We start from the raw sequence: 27,692 nt of genomic DNA, 5'->3' as shown, positions 1-27,692 counted from the left end.
GTGTCAAAAGGCAGGGAGGCTTACAGTTACCCCATGTAAATGAAGTACTATAGTAAGTAGTTGGGTTTAGTTACCGCATATGAAAATTTTTCTTTGAGAGAATGTAAGAAATTGGTTGAAAACCTCAAAGCCTTTTTTTTTTTTTTCTCTGAATACATAAGTATTAGAATTAGCTGAAATAATACAATAACACAGTACTGATGCCATCAACCATTAAAGCAGTAAGTTTTCTCAGGGCAGATATTGAACAAACCAGCCAGAGGGAACACAATCTGGAAATCTGCAGTAGGAAGATGTCCCAGGATTAGTGTGAGAATTATTATGATTTCATTTTTAATTATGTTTGCTGCTAATGCACTTTGTTGTAGCTCCTTATAAGGGATGAACAGCCTCCTCTCTGGAATGAATGAGGACATGTTAGTGACCTAACCACAGGCATTTTCAATTTCATGCCACCTGTTTCTGGATATTTCAAAGGAATTCTGGGGTGTTTTATTGGCAACCTGAGAGCCAAACCGAAGCAATCTGCTAGCAAATCTACTGACATCTACCAGATCTACTTGACATCTTGTACTTATTAGTACTGTTGTACAGTGAAGAAACAAGGATTTTTAATGTCTTCCTCACATTAGCTTATCAGATTGATTGAGTCCACATTGAAAGCCAGGAAGGCAAGTTCAGGTAAGTCCTGTGAACGTCGCAGGAGTTGGTGCCACCATAACCATGGCAAGTGGCTCTGGTGCCCTTTGCAAGCACTCTGAGTGAGAAGAGTCAGACAGAACAACACTCAACTTGGCCTGCCACATACCATGGGGACGGAGACACGCTGGGAAGACAGACTTGAGGAAGAGTGGACTGATTCAGCCTTTACTGTAGTTGTTTTGTGAACAGTTTCATCTCCATGATTGCCCATTTGCTGTTTATTATGTTAAAAAGATGTGAGAATAGTCTTTTGCAGAATCTTGCATCACAGACTTTAGTATGGTAGGTAAGAAGTGATGAATATTATACCCAAAATGCTTGATAACTCTTCTGAAACAAAACCATCATTTGGAAGCTGATGCAATTGCTATATGGATGGAGAAAACTTCTGGACACTGTATCCCAAGAGTAGTATGACTTCCACTCTGTCATATCCATGGTGTTGAGTAACCGTTTAATCTTAATCTTGGGTTTAATCAAATATTTAGTCTCTCATTTCAAACAGTTAAAAGTAATGGATTTTCTCACTTGGTTACTTTTTGGCAATTGGGCTGAATTCTCTCCATTTCTCCATCCCTTTTTTCTCATTGAGAATAAAAACAAAGAACGTGACATTAAATTCTAGTGTTACAGTATGGAATAGCTTTGTGTTTGGTAGGAATTGGAAGCCAGGCACCCCTGGCATGGGGAAGGAGAGGCCTTAAGGGAAGCAGGTTGTAAGAATTGTTAGTGTTGCGGAGGGAGTGCACAGGGACGGGGTGCTTGCTGGCTCTGTCAGTGCAAAAGTGGCATCAAACGGTGCTGGCGAACAGAAGGCTCATACAAAGGGTGAAGTTTCAGATGCAACCACGCAGTGCGTCACGGTGCTGAGCCACCCCTTGCCAGGGCCCGTCATGGATGCGAGAGGTTCACATGAGTTCACAGGGAGACCAGCAAGTTCATGAAAGAGAAATCCAGCAGGGGTTATTAAATAACTAGACGCTATCTCTGCCCCGGGAAGTCCCTCCAGACGGCTGGAGACAGGGAGAGCATTGAGGGAACGCCTCATGAAAGGCTCCTTGTGGCCTCAACAGCTTCTGGGGCTGCTTCTGGCCACAGCTGGAGACAGGGCATCGGGCTGGGGACTGCTGAAGCCTCTCCCTAACGAGGGGGACAAAATGTCTCTCGCAGCGTGTGGTGAGGCACGTTGTTCTCCCATTGTATTAATAATTAAGGAGAGTTCTGTGGAAATCGTTAAAGGAGGCCTTTTAATGCGTGGCATGCACCTGCCGCAGGAAAAGGCGTGCAGTAACACTTTCAAATGGAGGCTCGGGACATCAAAACGCAGCCTTCCCGGCTTTTTTTATTGAACTCTGAGGGAAAATAACAAATAACGACAGCGCTTCCCACACAGCGCCGGGGAACTCCGCGCGCCTCACCCACAGCCGGGGCTTTCCCGCCCCACCAGCCCCGTCAGGGCTCCCCCCCCCCCGCCCCGCCCCGCCCCGCCCCGCCCCGCACTGCGCATGTTCGCCGGAGGCGCGCGGCCGAGCGGCGCGGGCACGCGCGGCGGGGCGTGGAGGAGAGGCGGCGGCGGCGGCGGCGAGGAGCGCGCGTGCGCGTGCGCCGAGCGCGTGACCCGGAAGCGCTCCCTCAGCCGCCCGTCCGGTAGCGGCGGGGCCCTGCACGCTGCGCGCCCCCCGCGCCCCCCGCCCGCCATGTCCCGCGGCTCCAGCGCCGGCTTCGACCGGCACATCACCATCTTCTCACCCGAGGGACGCCTCTACCAAGTCGGTGCGTGCCCGCCGCCCGCCCGGCCCCGGAACTGCCCCGTCACGGGCCCGGCCGGGGCAAGGCCCCGCCGACAGCGCCTGAGGGGGAGCGGCCCCGAGGGGGGAAGGGAGTGGGGGGGGGGGGTGCGGGGCGCTGCTGCAGGGCCCCCGGTGGCAGCGCGGCCGCCTCGCAGCCGGGTAGAGCTCATCCAGCCCCGGTACGGCCCGGGGAGCCCCGCGGCTGGGCCCCACGAGGTGTTGTGGCCGCATCGCCCTGCTGCTGGCGGCCCCCCGGGCCTGGGGGCTCTGCGGCTGCACGGCCATCGCTCCCCGAGGAAAGGAGGATGCATGGAGCAGGCAGCGCAGTCCTGCATGGCCCTTACAGCAAGGCACAGCTACAAGCATGTCCGTGTTTGGGTGGCTATGCATCAGCAGAAAGTCGCCAGCTGCCTACATGCGGTGCCTTCTCAGTGCCTGTCGTTTACGTAAGGCTTGGATGCAAGTGAGGCTGGTGAGCCTTACACATGCAGGCAGTAGGAACAACGCTTCCCTGCACAGGGTGTCAGTGGAGGCACAATGGAAGAGGCATGGAGTATGGCCTTCTGTTGCCATTAAAATGTGCTGGTCGGCCTGCATCACCTTTCTGGCTCTTTCTCTGCTGCGCTGCTACTTGCTGAGTATGGTTTCAGCATCCTGCAGCAACGAGGGAATTGAGCCTTCAGTTTCTGCCCCCTGGATATATGCATCAAGTGTTGTTAACAATTATGATAATATACGAGAAGTGTCCATATCTTCCATATCTTCTGCCTGTGTCTGAGAAGCAAGTTCCTGCATGCCTATTTGAGACCATCTGTCCAAAGGTGTTTTGAGTACCCATCTGTTAGGGGAGTATAGGGAGGGAAGTACTTAGGTGTGCATGGTTACCTTCAGGTAAGCCTGATCTCACTCTGCCTGCAGCCAGGCTGATAACTTGGGCATGGTGCCACGCAAATCTCTGTTGGCTAGCACCTAGCCACAGCATGGGCAGAAAACTGCTTGTGGTCAAATGTGTGAATCTTTCTTTCTGAGTTCTATACATCTTTGTCTGTGTGCTAGATACAGACTATTAGGTGCTATCGAGTATGGACACATCTCAGCCTTTAAGGCTGCCTTAAAACTTGTTTGTTTGTTTGTTTGTTTCCTCAGAAGTTTTTACCTGAACAGAGATTTCCAGTGTAGTGATACTGGCCTGAAATGCCAGCGCTTTGCCTTGCATCTGTCTTCTGAAGCACAAAAAGCTTATGTGCCTTCAAAGTGTTCTCAAAATAAAAGATAGCAGTTATTTCTAATGAATTTCTTGTTTCTGTGATTAAAAGCCTTCAGAGAATCAGTGCTGTCTTGCCATCTGTTAGTTCCAGTTATCAGAGCTGATGTTTCTTCTGAGGGAACTTCTGGGAGGTGAAGGAAATGGCAGAATTTCTGATGAATAGCAGAAAACAGACTTTGCTGCCAGCAGCAATATTTATTTGGACTTGCTATACTGGAACAGCCACTTCACCTTTTGGCTTGTCTCTTTGAACACAGCATCACAGGTAGTGATAGGAACAGACAAAGGGGGACAGCTCAGGCAGGGTGCCCAGGACCATATCCAGAAGTGCTGCCTCATGTTTAGACAGGACCTCTGGTGCTCCACTTTGTGCCTGTTGCCTCTCCTCCTGGCACTGGGCACCACTGAAGGAGCCTGGCCCCATCCTCTTTGTGCCCTCCCTGCAGGTATTTAGGCACACAAATAAGCAGGCGCCACACGCCCCTGGCCTGGGGCTTCAAACGTGGGCGTTTGTGGGCAGTGCTAGGGCAGTGCTAGTTGTGTCTCAAGGCTCTGTGCTTCGCTGCAGGCTAGCATGGGTATGCCTTGGGAAGGCAGGTGGAACGGGTGAGCAAGATGGTGCATCTAGTGGAGGGAAAAGGGGAAGGTTCCTTATGTTATGCTGAGGTAACCAGTAAATGCTGGGAAGTCTGAGAGCACAAATACAGAGCTCTGGGTACGTGGCAGTTACCCCTTCCACAATGCCGACTCGGTATCAGACACTGACTTTTTGCAAGATACGTTTTTTCATTTTCAGGTGATTCCTATGCTGTTGTGCAGTTTCTCCCACAAATCTGAACGCAGCTTTTGAAAAAACTTTATTTCCTGCCCCTACTGTGTGGTTTTTTTTTTTGACTGTAGTGGTAACAGTGTGTTCTGGGTTCCAGCCTCATTCACGTAGCTAACAAAAAAACTGGTCTGCATCTAACTAGTGCCTGAAACTTGCTTTTCCTGACCAGATATTAGGAAGTTCTGAATGTTTATCACGTATTGCCAGATAAAGGTTTTTAAAGGCTCTTGAGTCTTTTGAAATCATTAATGAAGGGAAATTTATTTCTTGGAACATATCTCGAAAATCTTTATCATTGTCTGATTAATGCTCTTTAGTAAGCACGTGGATTGATTTTTGTATTAAAAAGCAAATAAAAGCATTGCAGCGTTTGAGCATCAAGACACAAAATGTGACAATGAGCTGGAAACTCAGCTACTCTGCCTTGCCTGTTATTTCAGTTCTCACCTGTACTCATTAAAGTCTCCAAAAGAAAATTACATCCTTACAATGGCAATAACACTTGAAACACTAGATTCTGCCATGATAAAATTTTTATGTAGGGATTTATGGTTACTGTAGCTTAATGTTGGCCTGTGCAGAACAAATTCTGTTGCTAAGTGCTCTAATTGAACAAAAAGGCCAATTATTAGAAATGTTTGAAGGAAGCAATAATAGCAGTTCTGTGAAGACAGACCAGTGTAACTTGCATCAGGAAGTCTTGCTCTTTGTGCTAAAGAGCCTAAAGACAAAGTGGTACAGAAGTGCCTGCTGTTAAAAAGGCCAGAGCTTGGTGAGATTTTTATGGGGGGAGGTGTCAGAGTTGCTTGTACTAATATCTAATAGTATTTTTTAATAACTTTTACATCTTTTTCTAGAATATGCTTTTAAGGCCATAAACCAGGGCGGACTTACGTCCGTAGCTGTCCGTGGGAAGGATTCTGCAGTAATTGTAACACAGAAGAAAGTACCTGTAAGTTTACTCTTTATATAAATATAACATTAATGTTGTGTATTAGCATTGACGCATATAGATGTTTGAACTGAATTTCGTGTCATTCTGCTTACTGTCATTTCAGCTCTGTTTAGTGCTCAGTTGTACATTTCATCCCCAAGTCCTGTGATTTTTCTCTGCAGCTGTTGAAGGGATAAAGCTGAACTAGGGGCTAGGCTCTGGTGTACCTTGGTGTATGTGCAGTATTCTGGCTCGTAAGGGTTGAGCTGTCCAAAGTCAGTTTTCTGATTTCTCTTCCTTAGTTCTTGCTAAGAAAGCATAATGCCAACAGCACCACAACAGCCTGAGTGTTTCAGCACAGTGGTGATGTACTGTTGATGAAGGGGAGGAACGCTTGCATTTGAAGGGCAGCATGCAAGAGGAACTCCAGTGTTTATATGCCTTGCTCTCAGAGTTGCTTCAGAGGGAAGAGGCCGTTGTGTTGGTCATGCTTTAGCTGTCAGCATTTTCCAAATACTGAGGTTTTTATCTTCCTCATTATTTTATTTGTTCTTTTGTGTGTGTACAGCAGTAAGTAGTGGAGAACCCAAAGGACAAGTTTTAGCTGTTGATTCTTCTGGGCTCTTTGGTAGCTACCAGTTTGTTGTACTTGAAGGCCTTATTGCAGCCTTAAACTAAGAGGGACTAGATTTAGATTAGATACAAGGAAGAAATTCTTAGCTATGAGGGTGATGAGACTTCTCAGGTTGCCCAGAGAAGCTGTGGATGCCCCATCCCTGGAGGTGTTCAAGGCCAGGCTGGATGGGGCTTTGAGCAGCCTGATCTGGTGGGAGGTGCCGTGCCCACAGAAGGTGGGTGGTGGAACAAGATGGTCTTTAAGGTGCCTTCAAACCCAAACCAGTCTATGATAGCATAGCATATCTATGACAGCAGATTATTTCTTCTTCTCTTTAGGACAAGTTACTGGATTCCAACACAGTGACTCATTTATTCAGCATTACTGAAAATATTGGCTGTGTGATGACAGGAATGACAGGTATTTAATTCACTATCTTTTTAAGTATCTGGAATGCCTGTGGTTTTTGGTGTTTTTGTTTGTTTTTTTTTGGTTGGCCAACTGTGTATTGCGTAAAACTGAACCTGTGCTCTAGGAAACTTGTTACACTCAATCTGGTCTTAGAGGACTTGTCTAGTTCTAATGTATTTTTTAAAACTTAGAGTTGGGCGTGGAATTTGCATTCTCAACCAATGCTAGGAATAAATGTGGTCCACGTTCATTGAAATTAATAATTAGCTCTCTCCCTCTAGCTGACAGCAGATCCCAGGTGCAGAGGGCCCGCTATGAGGCTGCTAACTGGAAGTACAAGTATGGCTATGACATCCCTGTGGACATGCTGTGTAAGCGGATTGCAGATATTTCTCAGGTCTATACGCAAAATGCTGAAATGAGACCTCTCGGTTGCTGTAAGTATAGTATATGAAATCTCTGTTTCATGTCTAAGCTTGCAACTTTGAGTATAAGCAATTACCCATTTTTAAATTGTGCAAAATGATATGAATGTAACCAAAGGATTAAGAGGGGTGAAGAGGCAGGTGAGAGAATAGTGTTGGAAGTCTTGAACTGGAGCCATGATTTTACCATTGACTTAGCATTTGGATTTAATGAAATGATTTAACTGCTTTAAAACATGTTGCTATTTCACCTTAGTTTTCATGAGCCTAATCTGTTTGCACAGTGATGGCTGTGAATGGAAGATGCTCTTTTTACCAGTGTCTGTGTCTGGGTAAATATCACACACACATGAAGAATGCAGGTTGTGAAGATGTTCAACTTTTTTTTTTTTTTTTACTCTGAGTTGTGTGTATAGGCTAAAAGTAAGCTAAATTGTTGCTTTTAACTTAACCATTACCTGTGTAATGTAGGGAAGACACAATTGTTTCCTCAATTGCTCGTTCACTAGACGTTCTGCCTAGATTTCTTTTTGTGTCGTTGGTTTTCTTTTTTAATGAAAGTATTTTCAGAAGTGATGAATCACTTCTGGTAATCGTACTAGGCACTAGCACTTCTTACTAAAGAATTAACATTCAGGGTTACACCACAGTTTCCATGATGGGGCAATTTTTGTAGGTTTGTACGCTTGTAATGTTCGGGAATGATCATTTATTTTGTTGCTTGGCATTTTCCATGCCCTGATACCACTGGAAAGTGAACTTTTTTCAATCCAAGAAGAAAAATGTATTTTTCCTATCTTTGGTTTGTAAAAAGATGAAACTTTTTTGTTGCAGCAGTAGCTGTTCAGAAGCTGATAGCTATAACTGCTATTTAAAAGTTGCACAAGTATAAAGCTAAAAGTACTAAGATCCTTTTTTTTTGCAGTTGTTATTTTTCAGTTATTTTTAATATGTATACTATAGAACTCTAAATGTAAAAGTGTAGCTGAATATAGCTGCGCTTCAGAGGTTTGACCAGTTTATGACTAGATGTAATGCAGTGATTGTCAAGTTATAGTCAAGAACTCAAAATTGCTGTTTTAATATTTCACTTGAGCATATCGTGAAGATGCTTTCTTGTTAAAGACATCTTAACCAAATGTCTGTTTATGCTTTCGAAGTGTCACCGTCACATAATACACAGGATGTGAATTGTGGCTGGGTGAGCCTTGTGTCAGGATTAAACTTGTATTTCCTGACTTTGTGGTTCTTTACTACCGAGTCTGGCCAAAACATTGCTATGTTTAACGAGCAGCTTTTTTGGGGGTGACAGAAATCTAGTCTGTTCTAAAATGAGCTGCGTGCCTGGTATGAGACATTGGTAAGAAATGGTGAGTTAGAGATAAAGGAGTCACAGGTCTAGGTATTGGACTGGTTTCCAAAAATGAACTGCAGCATGCATATGTCTCTTAGGAGAGGAGTATCTTTAGTGGTCTTCAGTTTAACAGAACAGAGAAAATCAGAAAAAAATATTAACAAATTTTCCCTTCAAGGTATGATTTTGATTGGTATTGATGAAGAACACGGCCCTCAGGTGTACAAGTGTGACCCAGCAGGTTACTATTGTGGATTCAAGGCCACAGCTGCAGGAGTTAAGCAGACAGAGTCGACCAGTTTTCTGGAAAAGAAAGTAAAGAAGAAATTTGATTGGACATATGAACAAACGGTAGAGGTAGGTTGGTGGAGAGTAATATTTATCAAAGTATTTTTAATGGTTGTTGTCTGCGCAGGTTTGTGATACAGAAACGTGTTACACGTTTCCTGTTTTCTTACAGCTCTGTATTGCTGCCAGAGCAATTATAGCTATTCCAACCAGAAAATCTTTTGAAAGTATTTGGCAAGTGTTTGGAGTCATCTAGTCTGCTTTTTCTGCGTGTATTAGCTGAAGTGGAATCCACATGATTCTGGGCATATCAGTGGTTTTTGTTGTGTTTTTGTTTTTGTTTTTTTTTAGTGTCTGTTAAAACAATTCTCCTGTTAAAAAGCATTTCAAACAAGGTGGGGGTTAGTGCCTATCTGTCAGTTCAGTAAACACAGCAACAATTACTGTGCCTGCTGTGAAAACTGTTGTTCAAGGCCCATTATAAAAACATACCCTGTTTATCCAACAGATTAATGAACTGTATAATAACCCTTACTTTTTCACTTACACTGTAGAGACCTGTCTAAACAGACCTCTTCCATGGCGCACCTGTTTCTCCTGCCTGGTCTTGTTCAGCTCCCATAATGTTAGGTTTCTTGCATCACAAGATCAGTGGAAATGAAGTATAATAACCTAAGCAATTGACCCCACTGTGAGATGAAACAGACTTGTATTAACATATATGCGAATGCTATGCAAATTCAGAGCTCCAGCTAAATTGCTTCTGGAGTCTACATTACTGTGAAAAAAAAACACATTTAAATGGGAAGTTCTTCAGTGTAAATGCACCAGTTTAAAATGTCTGTACAAAAGTGTAATATACTGATTTCTTAATCTGTATTATTTTTTTTTTAATAAAAGATCTTGAGAGGATAAATACTTACAACAGACGTTGAATGTATTTGAAATTCTGTCAGAGACCCTATTTTATCCTGGTTAAATAATCTTCACAGTAAATGTATTTTTCTGACACTGCTTGATTATACTGTTGAGATGTTCTTCATCATCAGAAAGTTCACACAACTTTTTTTTTAAAAAAAAAAAAAAAAAAGCTTGCAGTGCTTTAAAGGTAGTTTTCCATGGATAAGTTGTGTTGTTTTCTTTTAACAACTTGGCTTCCATGCAATCTTCTGATAAGGTGTCTACATAGTTTCATACAATTACTGCAGAATCAGTGTATTGTCAACATACTGGAAATAAACTTAAGGAAAGTCTTGTCTGGTGTTCTATGCTTCCTAAAACAATACTGATGAGAATTATATGCCAGGATGTCAGAATAACTGATTTGGTAAGCATCTGGCTAAATAACTGTTTTACAGAACTCGTTTTTGTGCTCACTCGTCATTTTAGGAATACATCTTCAGCATTATTATGGCTTGACTGCGAAGTATGAGTGAGAATGCAAAGAACACTTTTTAAAACCAGTGATGATTAGGATGGGAAAAAAAAAAAGCAAGTTGTAATTAAATGCAATTTCTAAAAACAGGTGGTGTAATTTTAGTTAGCAGAAGAAAAGCCAAGATGGAAGCTACGCAAGTGATGTGGTTTGCGTAATCCTAGATTGTAACAATGATGTCTGTCTTGATTGCCACTTAGGAAACATGTTCTGTCCTTGGGACCTGGGGTTTTAGTCTTCACCTGATAAAAGGTTTTAGTTTTGTCTGTCTTTTTTTTTTTTTTTTCTGCTAAGAAAATTTGATTTTTGTAGATTGGGTTTACGAGAGAGAAGGTGAGAGGAAATATATTTTGTAACAAAGGAAAACTATTTGAAGCTGTACAGCTAACGTTTTGAGGTAGAAGGAAATAAAACTAGAAGAGAGGATAGTTGTTAATGCTAGGTCTACTAAACAATACTTCAGTGCTTTCTGGTTAATGACATATTTTTTTTGGTCATCTTTCAGACAGCAATAACATGCCTGTCTACTGTACTATCCATTGATTTCAAACCTTCAGAAATAGAAGTTGGTGTAGTCACAGTGGAAAATCCTAAGTTCAGGTAAGTGGTCAGTATTGATAAAACATGGTATTTGTCTGGTTATGTGTGATTAGTTTTAACTTACTGTGTAATAATAAACTTAGAAAGAGAAAATTCAGAAATTTAAAACCATGTTAAGATTAATTTCAATTTTTGACCTGGTGAGGGGATCCAGTGGAGAAAAGTATTGTGTTTGTAAAAGTGTGTTTTTTTTTACATGGTTAAAACGTGTTTGTGTGTTCTAGATATTTATTTCATGCTTAAAAGATTAAGTAGTTTTGTTTATAGTAGTATCTGGAATTTGCTTTCAAATCACGGTCATGACAGCTAACTCAGTTAAGTCTGTTATATATCAGGGTTCATTCTGAAAGTCCCTTAATTTTTTTTATCCTTTTCTAAATGGGAAATTACTCTTGCTCATCTCATCATAGTGTTTAGGAGCTCTAGTATGTAGTTAATAGGTTATGCATTTGTATGATTTGAAATAATCTATTTAAATTTGACAAGATTAAAAGATTCTGGGTTTGAAACCACTGTGCTGATTCAGAACTCGATGAACTTTTACTTTCCAAGTACACTGTGTTCCAGCCTACTGCGAAAGCGAGACCTGCCATTTCCTCCCCTCCCCTATGCTTCTACTATTGTCTGAATCTGAGGGCAGCCTTCTTTGTGCAGCATGGTTACACAGACAATACCTGGAAATCTTCCTGCTGCAGGCTATATCTCACATCAGATACAATGTGCTGTACAGCCTTCCCACAACACAGCGTACAGCTGTGGAATTACACATGAAAGAATGGGAGTTCTGGGGTCTTTTAGTTAATGCAGCAGGACCTTCTAGGTGTATGTTATTTAAAATTTGGCTGAGTCAGACTTGTTGCAGAGGAGTTCAGTTAATTTTGCCTTAGTTTTTCATTGTGTTTTGGTTTTCTTTGTCATTAAAATAAATAAAAATAAATGAGGGGAAACGTCCTCTGCTGCTTTAGTCTAGCTACTCAGTAGGTGGGGATTGGAGAAAGACTTCAAACTTTTGGGTCCTACAGGTGCAGGCTTTCTAATGCTTCCTAATGTGTAAAGTTGACATGGTGATGTTGGGTCACTTTGCATTTGGTAGTGAATATTTAGGACAACAGAATAGCACAGTGTTTTTGAAAAAGCATACAAGAGATCCACTAACCCCTTTTTTAAATTTTTTTTTCTTTTTTTTTTTCTGCTCAAGGCTCTAGTGCTAGCTTCCTGCCAAACTTCATGTATCTGTCTTACGTCCTTTTCAGAAAGGATGGGTGACATGCAGAAGTAGAAGGCTGTAGAAGCCTGTGTCTTCCTTGCAGTAACTGTGCTAACTGCCATGCTCATTCTTTTAAACAAGGTGCCAGCTTGCTAATATGTTACTGATGAGGAATTAAGTGTTCTTTTTCTACCCTTTGCTACTTCTTTGCTCTCTGTGCTTTTGATTCCTTCTTTATTTTCTGAAAATAATTTAAATGTTGTTTTGTGGCCCTGGTAGCAGGGCGTTAAAGTTTGAAAGATGCAATGTCTAATACTGATTTGTGTAGATACTAGGTTGGAGTTGAAGGGGAAGAATCATTGAAGCTATTTAGGATTTCTTTTTGTTCTTTCAGGATCCTTACAGAAGCAGAGATCGATGTGCACCTTGTAGCTCTGGCAGAGAGAGACTAATTAGCTTTCCCATTTCTGTTGTCTGTGCTTCTCACCAGGATATTTGGTGAAAAGAAAACACTTATTAACGGATTTAGATTATGGAATTAAAACAATGTTCACTGTATGATGTATTTTACTCTGTACAAATAAAACAGAGGTTTTTGAAATACTTGTTGTCTTTTAAAGTATTTTTCTTAACTTTCAGTTCAATGAAGTTCTCATCAAAATGCTTGATGACTTTGAATGTTTCTGTGATTATTATATCTGTTAATTGTATTTTATGAGCACTTTTATACTTGGTTCTGTATTTTTCATCTGAGCTATATGACTCCTAGTGTAAAGTTTCATATCAGCTTGTGGTGTGTGTCTCTTGAGATAAATCTTACATTTCCATGCGTTCTCTTGCCCAAATATTTGAAGGCTTATAACAGTACTGTTTTATCCATGGGAAAATTAAGAAGATGTTGATTTCAAACCTGACAATTTGCTCCAGTTTCTATGAGGAAGTAGGACAAAAGCTGAAGAAAAAAAAAAACTGAACTGTGATTCCCAGTGCATTCAACAGATTTATCTGGGGAGTGGGGAGGAATGTTAAGCTTAACAGATGTCAGCTACAATCAAATAGTTCTGAAGCTAACACTTAGGGGAACAGATTCTATATGCAGTCTATGTTGGGATTTGTCAGCTACCTGGTCTGAGGCTTTGAGCAGTACCGAAAGCAATTAATGATGGAGCCAACAGACAAAGTCCATGAGCAAGAATGTCTCTGGGAAGCAATTCCACTTGTCTTTAAAGGTTCCAAGTTAGGAGGAAAGATAAGACTGCAAAAACTTGAGTCAAGGTAAAGGAAACTGCTTTTTTTGTTTTGCTGGAATAGAAGAGGTTTCAGTCTCCACAGCAAAAAGGGAGGTGATAAAGTTGCAAGGAAGGAGATACTGAGGGGAAAGTGAGGACTACCAGATACTTTTAGCCGTTGGGTGGACGTGAGAGCCTTCCTGGAAGAATGCCAAACTAGTATGATTTAGCATGACAGAAGAATTGAAGAGCTATTTGTATGCTGGCTTTCATCACACCAAAGTTCTCTGCAGTTTCCAGGACCTTTGGGGAAGGCCTAGTAAGTTATCAGGAACTGGGATTGCTTAATATTTTTTGCTTTACTTTCACATTTAAGGCGCTTAAAGTGTAATTTTTCAAGTTCATTGTAGTAAAGGAGATATAATTCAGTGTTCAGTTCTAATAAAAGATAAAGCTAAGTGTATAGCTGAGTTGAGGAAATTCTGATACTCACGTTTGTCTTATGCCTCCAAAGTAGCGTGATTTGCTGATTTTGCAACGTTTCCAGAATTTCCAAGAGCATCTCTAAATTTCAGCTTCCATCATGTCAGATACTAATAGTAATGGATGGTTAAAGTAAAGCCATCCTTGCCTTTTTTTTTTGGTGGAGAGGAGTGAGGGGGGATGCATTGGTTATCTGAGAATTGTGCATTGTGTAATGGTTGGCAAAACGTAGGCTAGTGGCACATTTGGAAAGGTTTGTATCTTTCCGAGTGACGGATGAGTTTCAGAAACTTCCCTGAACAAAACTTCCCCAAACCTTTCTTCCTAATAATACACTTGCAAAACAACCTGGAATTTTGAGTATGCTGAAATAATTTACTTTGCCATAAAACATACTCCACTCACACTGTGTTCTTCATCAGCTTTGCTTATGTATATCAACTTCACTAATGACTTCATGAACAAAGCTGATTAAAAGGAATATGACAATCAGAGAACCATATGACTAGAGCACATTTGCATAGAGTATTAAAGATCCTTACAATGCCTTTAATTCTAAATTTTGGGGGACTCATGTGATTGTGTAACTTGCATGTTTTTTCTGATAGCAGTGTTTGCTCATGCCTTATGCTTTTACATGCAGAACATCACACATGGTTTTCAGAGATGAAGCAAGCTGTCTACAGTCTATTCATTGGGAATGTTGCATCCTCTTTTTATAAGCAAAGTTAAAATTACAGCAAGTGAAATACTCTGTTTTTCTTGGTGTCTTGTCCTGTAATTAAAATTCACAATTCTCACTTACATAATGATGGGGATTTTCCTTTTTCAGTCAAAGCTTTTTATTGCTTAAGGTAAGAAGGCTACACAAAAGATAGATGGATACCTGACCTCATGGGGAAAACCCCCTGTGTTACAGATACATGTGTATCACATTCCTCACGCCCTGGAGCAGATAGCATCTGCAGCCAAAGTGCATTAGCCATGACTGGTGTTGAACTGTACCTGGTGTCACCTGCTGGTCCAGGCCTGGCTCTTGGTGAGAAACTTGGGTATGCGTGGTATGAGCCTAACAATTCTGGCTTCAGTAGAGCATATCACAAGTGATACCAGGCTTGAGATAGTTTGGGAATTCACGTGTTGTGCATACATGTGGATACATAAACAGTACTTTTGGCAATGTGAAAAAATACGCTGTATTCTCTTCTACCTTTTCTGTCCTGTTCCTCATTAAACTTGACCAAAAGTACCAAAGAAGAAATCATTTTGGTTCAGTGTACGTTGTTGGAAGTAACATGAGAGAACTAGATCTATAGCTTGCTGAGCTGAATGGGAAAAAAAAAAAAAGCTTTCAATTTTTCACTTGACACAAAGCAAAGCCTGCTATTTTGAATTCTTCAAAACTTGTTGGCTCATGTGATCAAGTTTTTGAAGCGTATCCATGAGAGTACTCTTGTTTTCTTTTAAGAAAATCCCTGCACTACTGGGGGTGATAATGGTAAGGCACTCTGTTGTTCATTTTGTAATCAGTTTTTTGTTTTTTTCATATGGGAAGTTCATAATTGTCATAGCGTGTTCCAGCCAGTTCTTGCTGGTAACGAGTTGTTCTGTCCTCTTGTTTTGCTGTAACCCAAACTATTTGGAAACAATGTGAGACATCCTGTAGCTCAGGATCAGTTGGAACAGTAAGCTTAAGTCTCTCATGCCCAAAGTAAAACAAGGATAGTCACATGCATATGCATGGCTGTCTGAAGAAACTGCTGTCTGGATTTTTTGTTTCTTATGATTATCATGTTTAAAAAATCATTTTCTCCTGCTCAGTATCTGTACAGGCATACTTGCATTTTTTATATGACTGAAATCTTTGTTGACAGCTGCTGTTCAAAAAGTTTTTCTTAGCATACTTAGCATAGTAACTTTTTCTTTTGTGTTATTCTTTCCTGTGGCACCATAATCCATGAAAATTCTGTGCTGCAATGCTAAATATGGGAACTGTAGTGTATGACTGTTAACCCGGTGAATAAATACTCGGCAATATCACTAAGTCAAAATCCTGCTAACTTCATTTGGCAGAACTGAGTAGTCTACAATGAAGTGTATGCTTCCAGGTTTGGGTTAATGGTTTTCTCCATGTCAACTGTAGTTGACTGTTCAGTCACCACATTCGCTACACGTCCTTGCTATGCAACTCATCTTTTCTTAGCTGACATAATGTTTATCAAACCAGAAACCTCTGTAGTAAAATTTTTGATCTAAGGCTTTAGCAGCTTAGTATGCAGTGCAGATTAAGACACCCAAGTTGAACTGTGAAAGTTTTCTGACATGTCTGTTTCCCTCTCCCAGAAAACCACCTTCTGTGACAGGCACTAGCATAGACAGTTGTTGAACATAAGGTATTCAGTTCTTCACAAGACTCCTATAAAACAAACCTCTTTCAGGTTAGTCAAACTTGGTAGTTGCGAATGGGCTTGAGAATTTAAAGCCTCCTATTAAAGGCTAGTAGCCTCCTTTTAAAGGCTAAAGATGCACGTTGTTCTCACACAGGCTGAGGAAATGCCTGCATAGTTAGGGTTTTGTGAGAAAACATAGAGTGAATGTGTGCAGGCTGGGATTGCGTAATCAGGAATGGGAATTTCTTTGTGACAAGTGATCCTTCTGTGATGTTTGTGATTTCCCTTGCTCTCCTCCCTGTTTTGATCCTAGGTACCCCTATCTTCTTCCTTCAGCCAGCAGTGGTGCTCATTTAAAATTATAATGAGCCGTTCCCTTTGCTAAACTGATGGAGAAGTGTTTTTGCTTTGTCCAGCTCTCTGCTGGATTAGTGGCCTGAATCAGCCCTGTAGGATCTAAGTAGCAGGAAAGCTGAAGTAAAGGAAGGGCGTGGGAAATGGGATTGCAGTCTCTGATTTAGGTCATGTGGAACTGACAGCCTGCATCACAAAGGAGGGAAGGAACAGGAGAATCCACAGCCCATCATACCCTTGACTGCGCTTTGGCTTAAACCTGTATAATGGCACTTGGTCCACTGAAGTAGAACATGCATCCGTGAGCAGGTGACACAAGTCTTACCTCAAGCCCACCAGGATTGCCCCCTCAGTAGGCAGGTACCAGGCCGAAGGAGGCTTCTCTGGGGATGGTGCTCTTCAGTGGCTTCTCCCCAGTTCCTCTGCTCCTACACCTGTTGTGTGGCCCAGCAACTTCCAGGGCTACCAGGGAACATGATGCAGAGGCAGGTTTATGTTTAAAAATAAATTAATTAAAAAATCCATTCAGAGATGTGTGGCTCCCGGCTTAGCTTTGATCCTGGTCCCGCAGCAATACCAGCGTAGGGGGCAGTGCAGGACAGGAACCACAAGCAGGGCCCGGTTAAACCAGTGGTGCATCTGGCAGGGGCGGTAGTCAAAATCCTCATCAGCAAGTATTTTCCTTGGGAAGAGGATGGATATCGATTCTCTGGATCTGTTGAAGCCTCCTCTTTGGGATCCAAGAGAAGCCTGGCATGGCCAGCCAAAAAGAGGGCCTGTCAGGTCAGCGCAGCCTTAGGGCCTCGATCAGGCAGGGCTTCCAACAAGGTGCTGAGAAAACCTACAGCAAGTTGGATGCCAAGGGAACAGCTGCCCTGGAGCGTTTTTTAGCAGAAGTGGAACAGATGATGTTTCTCTTGTTTGTTTCCAACTGTGTCCTGTGCCTGTGCATACCTTTTGGGCATTGGGAAGGAATTCAGTTATGCTTAATGCTAGCCTAGTTTCAGCTAGCAGTGTTTGGAAACGCCTGGCTGAGAGAAAAACATCTCACCCTAAGGATGTGGTGAACCTTGAAAATAGGCTACTAGGGTAGCTTAGTGGTCTGCTGCCTTCAGCGTAGCCTCTGGTACCTGAAGGTGACAGGATGTGCCCGTGAGAAAGCCGGAGGGTCACTTTCAAGGCTGTCAGCAGAAGGTACAGGAGGAAAAGAAGTGTTTTCGTTGACAGCCAGGGAGGCTTGCAGTGAGGTAGCAGGCAGTGCGCCTGAACCTCCTCTGGTGGATTTCTCAGTCTGTAGTTCCAGGTTGCTCTGCCCTGCCTGGGTGTCTGCCACGCGAAATGTTTGTTAAATACCAGTTAGACTACTGTGACAGTAGTCCCTGTTCTTATCTCTAGAAGTTTCCATTACCTATCTCTCTTACCTAGTAACAAACCAGGTAAATACAGTATAAAAAAATATAAAATTAACTCTGTACGTACAATAATTTACAAAATAGTTGTATCCTTTGGGTGACAGTAGCACTTATCAGGAAATATTTGTTTCTTTAACTTTTTTTTCCTTGAGCACTTTGCATGGACACCTACACCTTTCTCTCTCTGGCACAGGAAAGAGACCTGTGCACCCATGTAGGTAGTTGAGTGGGGGACAGCTGCTTGATGTGGAGCAATGGTCCATAAATTCAAAGGCAAGAGTAGAGATGAACTACAAAATAAGCTTGGCTGTAGGGAAAAACAAAAAACAAACAAACAAACAAAAAACAAACAAACCAACAAAAAAAAAACACAGAAGCTGTGAATGTCATGGCATCCAGTTTGTTGGTATGATAAAAGGCGTCAGGTGGTCCAGAAAAGGAAGATTTAAACAAAAAAATAAAAGTAGTGGTACAAGCAGTCTATTATACAAGAAAGAACTAGCAAAGACGTCCCTGCCCTTCAGCTGTAAGAGGGAGATTTAGTTACCAGTAGAGGAAAAGAGAGAGAGTAAAGTGAATTTTTGTTTTTTTGATGCTACACCTATTGATAAATAAAAGCGTGTGCAATACACTTAGCAGAAGGACTGAGAAACTCCCACTGTTGATGAAGCACATTTTCAAAATAACACTACAGTCCTTATTGCAGATGCAGGTGGTAATGAGTAAGTACTGCTGTCCCGCTCTGGTAGCAATTCAAAACACAAAGTCACAATGCACGAACACTTGTGCTTTGTGACCAGAATTGCTGCGTATGGTTTTGATATGTGCTGTAACCCAGATCTGCGGGGAGTGGGGAGGGCTAGCAGTGCCTAAGTGAGAGGAGTGCTGTAAGAGCAGGGTGGGCAAAGGGCTTGTTTCAGCTTCTAGGCTCACATTTTAAAACAAAACAAAACAAAAAAAGGAATCTCTAGGTTCAGCTCTCAGCACAAGCAGCCAAAGGTTTGGGTTCACAGCGTCTTTACCACATGGAAGTCAGAAATACCAGCATTTGGTGGCTGCAGGTCCCACACCGTCCCTCGTGCAGCAATGGCATCTGTGCGATCAGGGAAGGGGGCAAGGTCTCGTGGAAGCAGGGCAGGTGGGAGCCCATATAGCACAGGCTGCTGTGCCGTCACCCTGTCAGTGTGAAAAGCCCGCACGTCTCTCGTTAGATGGGCATGCAGCATGCTGCAGGTTGCCATGGCTATGCTGTGTGGGTATTTTTTTTAGTTCCCTAGGAGAATAATAAACGATTGCTCTCTGCCAACTTCACCCACGTCACTGGCTTGTGGCACACTCCAGGAGTAAAAGCACGGCCCTCCAGCCCGCGCTGCTGTGACTGAAGTGAGGTACCTGCAAAGCGGGCTGAATCAGCACAGTGTGTGAAACTCCTGATGCACGTGCTTGTTTCTGTTTTCCCCGAAACAGATGGTTGTGAGGGCAGGATTTAGGATCTGTGGTTACTCCCCAGGTTCTTTCCGGCTGCTGGAAGGCTCGAGCTCCCTCCCTGAGCTCTTAGCAAATACTGTGGAGCTGCTGGGACAGGTTGGCCGTGCTGGCTGCTGTGCTGTTGCCCGCTCCCCCATCCTGTTCTGCCTCAGATTTGCTGAGTGAAGGTCTGGTTTGTTGTTGTTTTAAATGCATCTATGTGAAAAGATACGCGTTTACCACAACTGAGCGTTCGCAGTATCTATGAACAAGGCTTGGCAGTCAGTTTTGCACATCCGTTGATTTTAGAGGTGGGAAAGAAGAGCGTGCTGCCCGCAGTAACCAAGGTCATGTGGGGATACCGGGCTGAAAGGAAGCCAGCTGAGCGCCGCCACTGCTCTCGCGAGCCTTGTGCAGGATTTGGAACAGATTAAATATAGCTGCAGGAGAACCTGCCTGGCTCGTTTCAGCTGGGCCTGTGCTTTAAAAACGTTGATCAAAAAATATCCTGGCGTGGTTCCTGCCTGTGCGGTTTCGGTGGCAATGGCAGCAGGCATGGAGGGCTGTCACCGCCCCGCCGCAGGCAGCTCGGCTGGGCACCGGGGCTGGCTCGTGGCCTGCGGTGGCACTGAGCTGCTGGCAGCCTTGCAGGAGTCCTGAGCTGCAAGGAACAGCATCACGCTTCCTCTTGCCCTCCTGCTGTTGACTGTAATTTGGATTATTCCAACCATTTTGTAGCACAGAGAGCTGTCTTGCAAGTGGGCAGACTTCTATAAGCTGGTCTTGTTTTCAGGTGTCTTTAAAACCTCTTATGGCCAAGGTCATGGGCATGTTTTTCAGGCTGGGAGAACAGATCAGTGTTTGCTCTTTTTGATGCAAAAATGGCAAGCAGCTCTGCAGAAAGTAAGCTATAAAACTCCAGGACAGAGGCTGTTAGAAACTCATCAACTCAGTGTGTGTCTCAGTCCCGTCCCCTCCACATTCGACACGCTCAGCAGCTAATTGCTCCTCTGCTAAACCATAAACAGCAGAAAATTTCCGAGGCGGCTCCCTGCCCTGAAAGGCGCCACAGGCCCACCCCAACAGCAGCAGCAACCCCTGGGCTCAGCGGTGCCCGCACCGCACCCGCCGGCAGGGCCGCACCCCGCAGGGAATTCCCACACGAGGTGACTGCGCGGCAGCACCACAGCAAACACCACAGCCAACACGAAACCAGCACAGCAGGGACCTTGGCTGCAGGTCCTGTAAAGGAAGGAGATATGGGAATGTGCACGGCCTTTCCTGAGTCCCCCCTGCAGAGGATTTTCTACACCAGTGCCTTTGAAGATCCCCCAGGGAAGCCAAGCTCTATCTGCTCGGTGCAGAGGGCGTGTGGCTGTGGAAGCTAGGGGAGTGTGATGTTTGCTTTGTTTCTGGTTTTGGCAAGCAGCGAGTAATGCTTTTCCTCTGATAAGAGTAGGGTGGTTGGTCTCTGCTTTTATCCCTCCTGGCCAGATGGGCAGTGACATCTTCCCAGCTGGAAGCTGCAGGTCACACCAAATTGTGTTACAAACGCTGCAGGGCAGATACCAGCTTCACAGCAAAATCCCCTGCTGAGTTACGTGCTGCATCTGAGATGAGTGCTTAAACAGGTAAATTGGTCGCAGATTCACAGAATCGTTTAGGTTGGAAAAGACTCCAAAGGTCATCAAGTCCAACTACTGATTCTTCAAAACGCTTTGTTCAAAACAAACAAAAAAACCTGCCAGGTTGTGGGGTGCTCCCCCTGCGGCAGTGGCTGGATCCAGCCCCAGCTGCCCTGCAGAGCAGGGGTAGGGAGGTGCTGCGAAGGGTGGCTGAGGGTGATGCTGCTCTGGGCCTGCCGGCAGCATTTTCAGGTGCCAGCAGGTCCCGAGGCAAATGAGGCAGGCATTCATGCACTGTGTGCACCTCTCTCAGCTTCCAGTACCTGGTGCCTTTTGCATGAGCTTGCCGGGTTCTTGCTGTGCACGGCCCGAGGTGGGGAAACTCTGTCATGGCCTCAGCTGGAATCTGAGTTGTGGGCTCGACAAGAAGTGAAGGTACCAAAACCCCCTCCTGGTTTCCCAGTTCCCAGACTTCTCCTCCATTCAAAAGTACCTTGTATGAAGATAGCGTAACAGTCTGGGAAATTCCTGTCTTGCACAGTTTCCTTCTTCTTTTCTTCTTCCTAAAATGCAGCGGTTTTGTCATTACACAACCAGCGTCCTCTGCGTCTGTCTCAAAAACACTGAGACCATGCCAGGATCCCCGTAAGATCGCGTGGTGGCTGCTGCGCCATTCATGACAATTTCTGCAGACTCACATGCACGGGAGACATTTTCGGTATGGCAAGGAGCGAGGGACCCTCCTTTTTTCCCTCAACCATCACGTCAAGAGAATTGACAGCGCCTCCAGGAGTAGATAGCTCTTATAAACCACAAACTTCTTTTCTTTTTTTTTTTTTTTTTTTCATTTTTCATTTTTTTTTTTATTTTTGGCCAATATGTTCCTGGTTTTAAGCAGATAAGGAGAAAGGGGAAACAGACTCACATAAGTGTGCAAACAGAGACGAGCAGGCACTGTAGAGCTGGCACTAATGGACTTTTTAACCTTGATAGCAATATGTTTTTCACAGAGAGTAATCTTGCGAAAATCCCTTCAAATCCTAAAAGCCCGATTAGTCACCTCCAGGGCCTGGAGGATTAGGGGCTATGCACAGGTCCGACCACAAGTCATGCTTCTCCTCCCAGTGCCACCAGTGGGACAAGAGGACAAGGTAGGAACACGGATGGTGTGAAATAGCTCGCACTGGTGAGGTGCATGCTCCTCTTCTGGAGGGCAGGAGTTATTTGCTGGCTGCTGAAGGAGCTGCGTTAGCTGCGGTGCCAGTGGCCTTCCTCTAGAAATCCCCCAGAGGAGAAGCTGAGTAAGCTAAAACAGGCAGTGCTGAGGCCGGAGCAACGTGTTCCTTGCAAAAGCAGATGTTGTCATGTAAGACCAAACAGAGGGGAGGGGAAAAAAAGATAAAAAAGAGGACAAACAAAAAAGCATGGGAGGAAAAAAAAAAAAAAAAGAGAGAGAGAGAGGAAAAAGAAGCCCTGGGAAGCCATTCTGCCCCTGTGTAGGTCTCCTGCTGTGTTTAGCTGCAGGGCAAAACTGGCTGAAAAATGGGAGGGATGTGCCTTGTTTTTCATGTAAGCATTTTGGCATGTCCATCCCGCAGTTACTGTGGGCTTGGTTTCCATCCTCTTTATTTTTTCCATCTAAAAAAATTGACTTTTAGATGAGTTTGTTTTCCACCCCAGTTCCGCAGGCTTGCTGGAAATGTCCTCAAGAATCTTTTTCTTAAGGTCCAGTGATCAGCAGGAGAGTAGGAGACACATCGTGAGTGACACAGGTGGCTTGAGGGTCGTTGTCTCAACTCAGGGACCAAAAATCCTGCTCTACAGTGCTTTGGGGCAGCAGAGAGCACTGCAGGGGGGGGTTGGGGGAGCATAAATAGGGCTACGATGGGGAATATATTTTTGAGAAAGAATGCTCTGTTGCCCTGCATGTAAGTGGGCAGTCAGTACAAAGTACCACCGCTTTTTGCCAGTGTGTTGCATCTACAACACTTGGTGCTGAGGTTGTGCTTGCATGTAGCAGCCTTCTCCTGGCCCACCACCTGGGGCTGGCAGTGCTTTTCTTCTTGCTGTTAAAATAAGGACAGAAAGTACGAACTGATTGCCACTGAACTTCTGATCAGCGTGTGACCCTGTGAATCTGTATGTTCAGTGGAAATCGTGCCATAGCAGCGTTTTCCAGTTGAATCACTGTGAAAGTAGGAGAAGAATCCTAGGGAGATGGGTATTAATCAGAAAATGGCACAAGAAACTTTTTTTTTTTTTTTTTTTTTACTATTAATAGCGAAATGCATTCAGCTGATTAGTGTGACAGTAAAGGAGGTTGGCCTGGTGAGACGGAAAGCAGCATTCCATGATCAGCATATGCATAAACCAGCATTGCAAATCCCCCCTGGAAGCTCTCCGGCCTCAGCAGTCCTTTGCAGGCACGAAGCAGCCCTGCTGCAGCTGGGTGGCTTGGTCCTGGATCCAGCCACACCAAGCAGCCAACTCCAGAGCGGTGGAGGATGCTGGCTGCCTGCTACCTTAAGGAAGTGAGATATATTTAATAGGAGTTGTCAGGTGTGTGCTTTGTTTGCTTTCATCGGGGTGATTCCCCAGAAAACCACAGTCAAGGCCAAACCGGTGGCTAGTCGCCGGCACTGGCACAGCTCCACCAGCCACAGCCTTCCATGGGAACCGCTGCAGCAGCCTCTCCTCCGCCTCGGCAGCAGTCAGACAGGGTGAAAGAATAAAGGGTAAGGACAGGAAGCCAACCCCCACTGCTCCAGAGCCCCCCAGGAAGCCCTTCCTTCTTCCCAGCGTGTCCCATCAGGAAGCTGCCCTGGGGGGCATGGAAAAATGTCTTCCTTCCAAAGCTGAGGAGTTTGTCTCAGCAAGTTACCACAGGAAACCCTCCGGTTTCTGAGCAAAAACACCAAAAGGAGAGCATGTGCATGACACGCCCATTTGCTCTGAAATCCAGCACATCCAGCTAGAAATTACATTGGTTTGATCCAGGAGTAATTTTGTTTTGAGAATAGCAATTGCAGGCAATGTTTTCATCCCTATATCTCTGCCCAGATCTGCTCCAGCTGCCATTGCATGTTGCCAAAGGCTTCTGTGAGCTTCTCCAGTCCTGCCCCCAGCCTGTCCCTTGCTGAGAAGTTTCCCTGGGTTCTCACGGATGCTGTGCTTAATGTCAGACAGCTACTAGCCAAACTGGGGTTTGTCAGCCCCAAGCCAGTTCTGCACTGGCATCTGCTTTTTGCTCCTCCAGAGGTACATCTCCCATGTCAGACTTTGGACCTTTCCTCTCCTGGTTCCCTTCTGCAGTGTAAGTGCTCAGTGCAGCGCTTCATCCACTACAGCAAGGCTTGCTCCAAGTGGATACGCTTGGTAGCTACCTGCCCCCTACGGCAAGGGAAGCAGGAAGGGCATTGCCAATTCAGCCTAAACACAATGCATCGATGAAGCAGAGAAGAAAGGTCACTTCAAGTACATGCACTGCTGGCCTCGCTAGTTAGGCTGGAAGTCACAAACCCCTCCTCGATGAGTGGCAGCACGTCATGAGAGCCGAGTCACCGGGACACCTATCTGTCAGCAGGTGCTTTGGGCAATGCCGTCCCGCAGAGGACCAGCACATGCGATGGCACGTGCTGCTCACATCACAGATGTGCATTAGGTTTTGAGAACATCACTGGGGCAACGGAGGATGGCTGTCACACCACAATTAACACGAGGAGCTCTGTAACATTCCCTCAGGAGCCCCGTGCATACCACTGAGCTGATACCTTTACTTCCAGCCCTGGTGTTGTTTATACAGACTGGGCGTTGACAGGAGCCCCACCAAAACCAGGCTGCAAAAGGAACGTTTTGTTTCTGGAAGAAACCTGGAATTTCCCTGTGTGAGCTTAGCCGATTGTGCTGCCATGGAGCAGCTGGCTGCCCCACCGTGGTCCTGCCTCGGCCTAGCAAGCCTCGTGCCGGGCTGGTGTTGGTTGGGCTTGGCGCCTCTTCACCTGGTGCCAGGCTGATTTTTGAGGTGAGCCGTCCTACGTGAGCAGAGGGAACAAGTGCCTGTGTACAGGACACGGGTGCTGCTCTTCTCCTCCCCTCCCTGAAGCGTGGTGGCCTGGGGGACTGTGGGGGCTGGAGTCTGACGCTGCTGGCTGGTGTGGTGCGACACCGAGAGCCCTGGGACTCCTCTCCCTTTGCAAATTTCCTCTATTTCAATACAGCACATGCTTGGCCATGCAAGTTTTGCCTGGCAAGCTGTGGGGCCTGCTGGTTTCTCTTCAGCCTCCCAGCTTTTCATTCCCTTGGCTGCCCTCCCAGCCTTGGCTGCTCCATGGAGGGGCCCCCTCCTACCTGCGAGCTGCTCGGTGCTCCCACACGCTCACAGACAGTCCTACTGGCTTTTCCTGCTCAGTCTCCTGATAAACCTTTAGGGCTCACCCCATCTTTTACTAAAGAACCTGCAGAAACTTCACCCCTCCTGTCCCTTCTGGGAAGGGATGTTGCTGTTGCCTAGCCTGGTGGTTTGGTGGGTCCTCGGGAGGGTTTTTCTGTGTGCCATGGGGACCTTCCTTCCTCCAGTCTCAGCTCTGGTGCTGGAGGTTTCCAGCCTCCCGACTCTCACCCACCCTTCCCACTGGAGACTGCTCCCCGCAGGTGGCTGGTGGAGTGTTTAGAGTGCAGTTCCCAGTGTGAGTATCAGGCAAAATTATACAGATTACACTGAGCAGTTCAACTGGCCTAAGCAACCCAGGCTGGTTCTGTCTGAACTGAGCCGGGGGAAAGCTTGTGCAGTGCTCTCTGCCAGCCCTCAGGGGGCCAAAAGGTGGGTACCACGGTGGCCAGACAGATTTGGGCCCTTGGCTCTTCCACCAGCAAAGCTGGGTGTGCAGCAAGGCCTGCCCTCCTCCAAAAGGTCCAGAAAACAGCCAACCAGCCCTGTGCCAAGTGGAGCCACTTGTCAGCCGAGTTGAGAAGCCAGCTAGTGCATTTAATATGCTTCAGGATGCAGGGAGTTGCTGAGTGCCGGCTTTCCAGGCTTGGATATAGGCTTTTACAGCCTACCAGCATCCTGATTTAGGATTTGAAATCTCTTCTGGGATCTGTGCCCAAGTGCTGACTTCCGCTATGCTACTGGAGAACAAGCAGTCTTTCCTGAGGCCGGGACTGAATAGCTCCTGTATTTCTGTGGCCTTTCGGAAGCACAGCTCCAGCTGGGATCACGTTACAGGGCTGTTAATAGTCCTGCTGCTGCTGCGGGGCTCAGATCGTCTCCCATGTGGGCAGAAACATCTCCTTGCATAGGTCTGTGCTATTACCTGGCCAGGAGCCCAAGTGACGGTGAGGTTATACCCTGATGTTTCCAGCATTGGTCACGGCTGAAGATGGCACCAGGTTGGAAGGACCTCTGGGACAGTGACTGTAGTATCCTTATTAAGTGTTAAACTCAGCCTGTTGCTCAACGAGCTGTTTTCTTCACGTAACCCTGACACAGCCTGAAATAGTCCGGGTAGCAAATAAATTGCAGAGCAGTGAGCAACGTGACCAGCTCCCCCCGTGGCTCAGCATGCTCCCAAAGCCAATCATCCCCAGCATAAATTATGGGTTTGCTCAACTCTGAGGACGAGGCCCCCGTATAAGTATCAGCAAACATGAGCTCAGATTGCCTTAAGCACAGCTTTGATTCCAGCATTGCACAAACACTCGGCAAGAGCGTGCAGCCTCTGCGGAGCCTGCCAGGGAGACGTGCTCAGGCTGATGGAGAGGAGCGACCTTGGAAGCTGCCATCCCCGTCCTGGATGCTCAGGATGTTGTTGCAAAATCGCCTGCTGGGGGCTTCCCTGCTCCTGTAACCTCTGGCACCACCTTCCTGCATAGTTGTCTCTGATGGCCAGTGGAGGTTGCCAGCTCTGGCAGCAAAGCTTCTAGGAACTGACTTGTTTATCCCCTTTAGGCTGATAAATCTCAAAACAAGAGATTTAAGTTAAGAGAGCTAAGTGAGCTCCTAAGCTTGTTCTGTGACCAGAGCAGGGCTGCCAGATAGCTCCGCGGTGGTGGTGGGATGAGTGGCTGGGAGACAGAGGGTGAGCATTAGGGTCAAAATGAGAAAACCCTTGAAGCTGTCTCCCGCAGACAGCTCTGCAGCCTGGATCTGTGATCCCTGGAGTGTGTGATGGCAGGAGTGTGTCCGTACAGGCGTGCTGCCAGGCTCTGTAATTAGGTTGAAGGCCTGCAGTTTAGGGAGGTGGCTTCTTTCAGTGATAGGGAGGTTGGGGCATGGGGAGATCCCCAGCTTTACATGTCATTTGAGTCCGGACGGCTGTGAACTAGAGACAACAAAAAAGCGAGCCATACCTAAATTAATAACAAGCTACTCCGTGTGCAGACCTGGCTGTTAAAGTAATGGCAGCTTTCTGTCTAAAGCAGTGCTGGGGTCAGCCAGGCAGGCCAGCAGCTTGCCGGCATGTGGAAGGGGCCAGCAGCAGCTGGGTCCCCTGGCCTGGGCCCCGGAGGAGGGCACACGGCAGGTACCACGTGCCTGGGCCCTCCCTGGCCGAGCAATTTCCACCCTTGGAAATTTTGTCGGTGCCGAAGCCAAGGAGTTGGGCTCGCTGACTCCAGGCAGCCCCAACAAAGCTGCAGCTGTGACTCGTCGGCAGCTGAGTGTTTGGAAATCCTGGGCTCCCAGTTGTGCAAGGGCTGCCGAAAACTAGCCACGCTGTGCAGACGGCTGCTCGGCATGCAGGAAACCCGACGCACGCACAACCTGTCGAGCTCACTGCGTGCACGGCTCCGTGGTGCGGGCACGTGTATTTCGGGCCAGGAAATCCCACACAGAAACACGGCAACCCCTGCCTGCCCAGGTAGCCCGCTGGGGTTT

At 45.6% G+C, this 27,692-nt stretch overlaps 1 protein-coding gene across 1 annotated transcript; it reads left to right on the top strand.

Moving 5' to 3' along the window:
• The first annotated feature begins 2,270 nt into the window (after nt 1-2,270).
• On the top strand, nt 2,271-12,461 carry PSMA6 (proteasome 20S subunit alpha 6). Its single transcript, XM_027459392.3, has 7 exons — nt 2,271-2,475; nt 5,446-5,540; nt 6,477-6,558; nt 6,831-6,986; nt 8,507-8,685; nt 10,557-10,651; nt 12,253-12,461. The coding sequence occupies exons 1-7, from the start codon at nt 2,400-2,402 to the stop codon at nt 12,308-12,310; spliced, it is 741 nt and encodes a 246-aa protein (XP_027315193.1). The 5' UTR covers nt 2,271-2,399; the 3' UTR covers nt 12,311-12,461.
• The last annotated feature ends 15,231 nt before the right edge of the window (nt 12,462-27,692 follow it).

The sequence above is a fragment of the Anas platyrhynchos genome, chromosome 5, assembly GCF_047663525.1.
Source record: "Anas platyrhynchos isolate ZD024472 breed Pekin duck chromosome 5, IASCAAS_PekinDuck_T2T, whole genome shotgun sequence".
NCBI classification, from domain to species: domain Eukaryota; kingdom Metazoa; phylum Chordata; class Aves; order Anseriformes; family Anatidae; genus Anas; species Anas platyrhynchos.
The sequence above is the reverse complement of the archived record's forward strand: the minus strand, read 5'-3'. Positions and strand labels throughout refer to the sequence as shown.